Below are 8,004 nucleotides of genomic sequence, written 5' to 3'. Positions count from 1 at the left end.
TTTTTCAATTTATACATTTTAGCAAAGTGTATCAGATTTTAGTAGACAAAAATACCCTCATATATTTTGGATTTTAAGTTTTATAATTAAGGATAATTGAATGATTTCAATTCTCAAAAAAAAAAAAAAAACAAGAAACCCTTATTGACCCCTCTTTCATCCCTTATTCCTCTCAACCCTTTATATTTCATCTCTCTCACTCTAACCTTCTCTCTCATCACCACAGTAGCCCCAATTAAAAAAAAAATAAAAAACACTCACCTAACCATAATCCACCTTCTTTACTTATCCAATTTGTTTCTGTCTCATCTTCATCATTTTTCTCACTCACACAGTAATCCGTGATATAGTAATTTTTTGCTTTTGCTTCTTTCATTCATTTGTTTTCTACTTTAATAACAAAATAATTGATGATGTTGATGTTAATTTTTGATGTGTTATATCTTTTTCCTTCTGATTGTTATTAAATTTTGTAAAAAACTAAAGTCTACAATAATTTTAATAATTGCAAAACTAAAAAAATAAACAAGTAGAAGTTAAACTATGAATGTGATGGTAACATATTTATTAAGTTTAAATTGCAATTTGAAATTCAGTGCGTTTTGTTTTTCTTAATTTCACTTCTGCAGCAAATGATAAATCAAAATGACAACATCATATTTTTATTGAACAAACAAGTTGGAGATGTGAATTTTTTAAAATAAACTTACATGATGTGATTTAGTTTGGAAAGTAATTTTCTGGTCCAACTGAGAGCTAACAGGTTCATTATGACTAGTTTACAAAATTTTGGTTGATTGATTTTTATATAGTTGGTCAATACAGTTCTTCTTCTTGAAAACTACTCAATATTCTGTAATTTGCTCAAATATAGAAGGTGTGTAATTTCTTAGAATATTTTTATTCTTTTTACAAAAATAAAATGAAAATATGCTTATCAATATGAAACGTTCGAAAGGGAACGAGTAGTAGTCTCTTTTTTGAATAAGGGAACATAGTCAACAACAATTTCTTTTCAATAATTTGTTTCATGTTAAATCATTTAGTACAATGTGCACACTAGCTTCATTTTTTGTTGTGTTTTGGCGTTGGTTATATCAAGGAAGGTGAAAAGTATGTTTCGAAATATTGTTTTCAGTGGCGAACGGAGTTAAGGCTCTTGAACTCGGAGAATACATCGATGAGGCAGCTGTCGGAGACGTCAGAATGGAGGTCACCGACGTAGAGTGACATTGGAGAGGCAGCGACGTGAAGATGCAACAAAATGAAAATTAGGGTTGGGGAACGAGTGACTGAGTGGAAAAGATAAAAAAGCAAAAGAAAGGCAATGCGAATGAGAAGTTAATGTGAAAGAACTAGAGACAAAGGGAAGAAGAAAAGACAAAGGGAAGGTGTGGTGAAGAACGAGAGTCAGAGAGGAAAAAAATGCAGAAAGCAAGGGTGCAAAGGAAAAGAAGGGAAAGTGTGAAGACGGAGTGAAGAGAAAGCTGTAAAATTAGCCAATTTTTTTTTTTAATAGAAAAGAGAAAACATAGTTGCGGTTTTCATTAAAACAGCTCAAATTTAGGAGAGGTTTTCAAAACCGCAGAAAAGAAACCCCTATTATATTATAATCTTTTTGTAGTGTTTTGTTCTTTAAACCAATGAATTTGAACGGTAATATATATGAAACAAAGTGAATTTTTTTTATTCTGTATACTTCTCCACTATTGTACATAAAATAATATTGCTTATTTGATTTGTGTTTTTCATTTTCTATCTATAGAGATAGATCTTTATAATTTATTTTAGCTATATTTCCTAAGTTCATCGAAATCTTTATTATAATTAAATTGATTATTATACAACAGACAATTAAAAAAAGATAAAATAAGACATAAATAAAGTATAAATTCAAGTATACAATAAGTTTTCTTAGTAAAGACATTAACTATTAATTCAATTTTTAACTTTACATAAACCAACAGATATAATTAAGATAAATTTAATGATATTGATTCATTGATACAATCAATTAAATTTTCAACCTCACACCACGTTGAAATGGGGACCATTTCTCAAGTTTTAGTGGCGGAGAAATATGGGAGCAGAGGATATCTTATCCTCTCATTTGTTTTTTTATAGAGTTCTGTTATGTAATTTTAAAGAGCTATTTCTTTTTAAAAAAATATTTTTGACACAATTTTTTTATAACTTTTTTAATATAATATACGTGTCATTTTTTTATTAATTTAATATTTATTTAATATTATGTTAATGCATTATAAATGTAATAAAAAATGAGAGGTTCTATTTTAGTTAAAATATGATCAAATGTTAATATATCTTTGTCATTGTCGTTCTTTTTTAAGTAATTGAAAAAAAAAAAGACCGAATTGCACGTAATATTAGAAAGTTCGTGTATATTTTATTTCTGAAAATACATAGATATCTTATAATTTAATGAAATAAAAAACAACTTTATAACTTCTGAAAAATAATCAATTCAACTTACCCAATAGACTGAAAGCGGAAATACAAATTTAGGTTTTTGAATCTTTATATAAAGGGCAAGAAAGTGTGAAACACCACACAAAATACATATTCATATCAAATTATGGCTTCAAATAATGTCCTAAAAGCGAGTGAGATCTTTGAAGGTCAAGTTCACTTGTACAAACACTTGTATGCTCATGCAGTAGATTGTATGAGTATTAAATGGATGATTGAGCTTGGCATACCAGACATCATCCACAACCATGGTCAACCCATTTCACTTCCAAAGTTGGTGTCCATTCTACAAATTCCACCAAGTAAAGTTAGAGGCGTGAAGAGTCTCCTACGCTACCTGGCACACAATGGATTCCTTCGGATTGTAAGAGTCCATCACAGCACAGAAGAAAACGAAGCATTTACTCTAACACCTGCATCACACCTTCTTGTCAAAGGCACTGACTTTTGTCTTGCACCAATGGTAAAGGGTATAACTAACCCAACTTTATCAGATATATGGTCTCACTTGAGGAAGTGGACTTATGAGGATGATCTTACACTGTATGATGTCTCCCTTGGATCAAATTTCTGGGACATTCTTAGTAAAAACCCAGCAATGAACGAGTCGTTCAATGAGGCAATGGCTAGTGATTCTCAGATGATGAATCTGGCATTAAGAGGTTGCAAATGGGTGTTCGAAGGAGTGGAGACCATTGTGGATGTCGGAGGTGGAACCGGAAACACAGCTAAGGCTATCTGTGATGCATTTCCTAACGTGAAGTGCACTGTGTTTGATCGTCCACAGGTTGTGGAGAAGCTGTCGGGAACCAAGAATTTGACTTATGTTGGTGGTGACATGTTCGAATCTATTCCCAAGGCTGATGCAGTTCTGCTCAAGGTAGGCATCTATAAACGAATGTTTCCTAAACTTCTTTCTTTACTGCAACTTTTTTTTTTTTTATAAAATAGAATACGAATTTAATATTCGATTCATGTTATTAAAAAATTTATAAATTTTTTTGAAGTGGATTCTTCATGATTGGAGTGACAAGGATTGTAAGAAGATATTAGAAAATTGCAGAGAAGCTATTTCTGGTAAAGGCAAAAGAGGAAAAGTAATTGTGATAGAAAATGTGATAAACGAAGGGCAAGATGAGCAGGGACTTACTGGACTAAAGCTCCTCATGGATGTTCACATGACATGTCTTTTTAATGGAAAAGAAAGAAGAGAAGAAGAATGGAAGAAAGTGTTTGTGGAAGCAGGGTTCCAAAGCTACAAAATATCTCCTTTCACAGTACATTTGAATCTCATTCAGATCTATCCTTGATTGATTGGAAAATGATATTTTGAAATCAAATTTTCACACTATTTTGACACTGCACACGTGTCAAAACGTGGTTGGATGATTTCAAATTAAAAAACTGAAACAAAGACATATTTGAAAGAAAAAAATCAAAGTTTTTTTTTTAATTTAAAATCATACCACCACGTTTTGACACGTGTATAGTGTTAAAATGGTGTCAAAAAATTGGTGTCAAAATATTATTTTACATTTGATTACTGAAGTTATGTCGATGCATTTCTTCAACGCATGTTGTTGAACGTACAAGGTCCCAATGCTTATTTTCCCTTATCAATAATTGATAGTAAGAAAATGGGACCAGAATAAAAAGAAGAATTGATAGGAACAAGACTAGAAATATGAAATTTGATGGAATGTGTTAAAGTTTTGCTTTATTAATAAAGGAAATGTGCAATACATTTTTCAAAACCAGTCTAATCAAATCTAATCTAATACAATGTATTGAATTTACAATCTCAATTCATTTCAAATATATTAATTAGATTTTAATTTTTTTAAATCTTTAAATTGAACTAAATTTATATTGAATCACTTTATCAATTAAATTAAATTAAACGAGATTAATTTAATTTATCTTACTATTAATTAAGTTTATTAAATATGGACTTTTAACTATTAATTAAGTTTATTAATTTGTCTTACTTTTAAATACTGGATATTTAGTAGGTCGATTTGTTTTCAGGATATGCTTTAAGCGAATTTTGTTCAACTTTATATCTAAATTGACTTGATTTAACTTAATTCTTATTTGTCCTACTCAACTTTTCTTAGACTTATTTTAATTTTAAATTTTCAAAAATCCATAACTTATCCAATATGAATTGAATCCAAATCCAATTAAATTGGTCAAATTTAAAATTCAAAAATGTAAATATTTATTTAGGAAAATCCACCAAGTATATTTTATCACTTTTTTATTAAAAATGGAAACGATAACTTTGTTTTATAACCATTTTTCGTTATCATTTATGCAATCAAATATATTTAGGGTAAAACGAGGTTTTCTTCGTTGAGGTCAAAGGCCTGCGTAGCTTATAAAAGCAGAAAACTATAAACTATCTAACTACATCCCAAGTTTGGGAGATGCAATGAAACGATACAACAAAATCTATTTTAATGGCAGATGCTTACACTCAAATATATATATACTTCACTGTTGAGACTTATGAAATTGTAAATTAAAGTGTGAGTAGTTGCTATAAAACATAAGACTAAAGTGATACATGAAAGGTTGTCAGTCATATTTATGTTATACACAGACTTAAATTCTAATAGTTAATANATNAATTCTCAACTCTTGCAATTGGATATNAAACCTGAAGTACTTACCAGTNTTTATTGAATTTTTAAATTTACATAAACCAATCGATATAATTAAGATGAGTTGAATGATATTGAATCATTGATACAATCAATTAAATTTTCAACCTTAACATCACATTGACATGGGGACCATTTCTCAAGTTTTAGTGGCGGGGAAATATGGGAGGATAGGGTATCTTATCCTCTATTTTTTTTTTGTGTTTATGTAATGAAATCTATAAAAAAACTAACGGATAATGATACTTAAACAACTTTTTTTTGACGACATTTGAACATTGATTATGTGTCAATCCGTAATTGGTAAAAAATTACTCCACAATAATGTTTATGATTATTATTATTGATTGTGAAGTAATTTTTTACTAATCACGACACATAATCAATATTCAAATGTTGTTAAAAAAATGTTATCTAAATATCTAATTTTTTACTAATCACGACACATAATTGATATCTGTCAATCATAAAATCTAACATTACATACTTAATCATAAATGGAGAAATTATCACAAAAGTTTTGACAACAAAAATATGATGACACATATTAAACATCATCAATTGATTGCAATGGTTCCAGAAGAAATAGAAAAATATCATTAGACTTTTTTTTTACTATCGACTTAAAGAAAGAACAAAAATAAAACCTATAATGCACAAAAAAAAAACAAACTCTTTCTCACACAAGGATCCAAGAACATTGTTAGGAAAAGAAAAGAAAATAGGAAGCGTTATTATTCTTCAATTTTAAAATTTTCATTATATTTATCACATATTTAATATGTAAAATATTTTTTTTATATAAAAAATAGAGTATGGACACAAAGTTAATAGAAGAGAAGTATAGATAACTATCCATGGAGATTTTGTAAGTGATAAAACAAGGGAAATTAGTGTAAGTTAAATTGACCTCAAAGAAAATTTGCGTAATAATTTTTCTATCGGTGCTTATTACGTTGCTCATTCTGGACTCCGCTCTTTAGGTTAGGTTGTACACTGTATAGGTTAGGTTGTTTGGAACACAGCCCTTTCAACACGTACGAGTATATATATTTTGGTAATAGAGACATGCATATACACTGAACATATAATAGTGACATGTTAATGGTTGTAAGCTTCCAAGAAACATTGGTCCCTGTTACGTACGAATCGATATTTTGTGTTAGTAATAATAGTTCTTTTTGTGCATGCATTCGTTACAGGGGGTGGAGTTTCAATCATGTGAAAGTAAGAGTCCATACTTTCGATGAAAGGAACAAAATATTACAGGTAGTAAATAATATTAAGACACCACAATTTATTTCCATGCATGCACTGAACATATATATTTTTTTCTGAGGTCATTTTTTATTTAGTACCATAATTCATTTCTTTTTACTTTCTACTATTCTCATCTTCATCATATTTGTTGCAATGCTTGGTATCTATTTGTTGTATTTCTGTTTCACCATCTTTTTTATTAAATGTATGTAGGAAAAATTAAAGCATATGAATTCACTGCAACATCAATCAAAAGAAATTTCAAGTTCATATTCATTAGCTCTTGTCTTAGAAACTCAAAAACATTGTGGACACATTCACAGTCGTCTAGGTTTGGGTGACCTAAAATCTTTGAAATGAATAGTCATTGTCACAATGAATCATCTTCAACTTCTTTTTCTTATTTAGAATTACAATTTCAGATTAATAAATATTTTATCAATATTTACTTCTTTTATTGTTCTTATTAATAACTTGTTGGTTAAATTTTTTTTTACTTTTCAAATAATTTTTTTTCATTTTAAGTATCTTTTGTTATATCACAAGTCAATGAAATAAAAACAAAAAACAATAATGAGATTAATGATTCAAAATTATCATGATCATCATTTGTCTTCACATTATAACATTAATGACGGTTTTTCAAAATCTCTGCAATTACATATTTTTTATAAGAATAGAGAAATTAAGTACATTTTACTTTATTAATATTATAATTAGTCTTATTTAACTTTTATTGCTTCTACGGCTACAATAAAATCTACAATAAAAATTATTAAAACAAGATTACAAAATAAAATAAATATTTAATTGTTTTATTTGTCTCTAATTTTATTACAATATGTCAAATTGGTCAAACCTTTTAAAAAAAAATTAATTTCGTCCACAGTTGATATAATTTACTTCAATTAAATCTTTCTTGTTAAATAGGTAGAAACCTTAAAATAATTTTTTTTTTCTTCTCTGTTTTGCCTAACGCAACAGACCCTCTCTTTGTCCGTGATTTCTCCTATGGGTTAACGAGAAGCTTTAATCCCTATAAACCTTTATTATTTTTTTTCTCCATAAATACAAAAATTTATTTTTTATAATTATTTTACTCCCTCGTGTGAAATGAATGTAACAAAACAAGTGGACGGAGAGAGTGCCACGTAATACTAGAAAATTCGGGTATATTTTATTTCTGAAAATACATAGATATTTTACAATNAAATGAAACAAGCAACGACTTCATAACTTNTGAAAATAATCAATTCATCTTAACATGGATTCAAATCCGAATAGACTAAAAGCGAAAATACAAATTTAGGTTTTTGAATCTTTATATAAAGGGCGAGAAAGTCCGAAACACCACACAAAATACAGATTCACATCAAATTATGGCTTCAAATAATGTCCTAAAAGCGAGTGAGATCTTTGAAGGTCAAGTTCACTTGTACAAANACTTGTATGCCCATACAATAGATTGTATGAGTGTTAAATGGATGATTGANCTTGGCATACCAGACATCATCCACAACCATGGTCAACCCATTTCACTTCCAAAGTTGGTGTCCATTCTACAAATTCCACCAAGTAAAGTTAGAGG

General features: G+C 28.8%; 1 protein-coding gene across 2 annotated transcripts in view; it reads left to right on the top strand.

The window, feature by feature from the left end:
- The first annotated feature begins 2,538 nt into the window (after positions 1–2,538).
- The window catches only part of LOC106758582 (isoflavone 7-O-methyltransferase-like), a 24,456-nt gene continuing 18,990 nt past the window's right edge, over positions 2,539–8,004 (top strand). Inside the window, exons 1-2 of one of the 2 annotated variants that reach the window (XM_014641504.2) lie at positions 2,548–3,370; positions 3,498–3,851. In XM_014641504.2, the coding sequence (XP_014496990.1) occupies positions 2,597–3,370; positions 3,498–3,800 (1,077 nt within the window). In that variant the 5' untranslated portion in view covers positions 2,548–2,596 and the 3' untranslated portion in view covers positions 3,801–3,851. Of the gene's footprint in view, positions 3,371–3,497; positions 3,852–8,004 lie in introns of those variants that run through there. The other variant, XM_022780036.1, reaches the window with a different exon arrangement.

The sequence above is a fragment of the Vigna radiata genome, chromosome 4 (genome assembly GCF_000741045.1).
Source record: "Vigna radiata var. radiata cultivar VC1973A chromosome 4, Vradiata_ver6, whole genome shotgun sequence".
Classification (NCBI taxonomy): domain Eukaryota; kingdom Viridiplantae; phylum Streptophyta; class Magnoliopsida; order Fabales; family Fabaceae; genus Vigna; species Vigna radiata.
The sequence above is the reverse complement of the archived record's forward strand: the minus strand, read 5'-3'. Positions and strand labels throughout refer to the sequence as shown.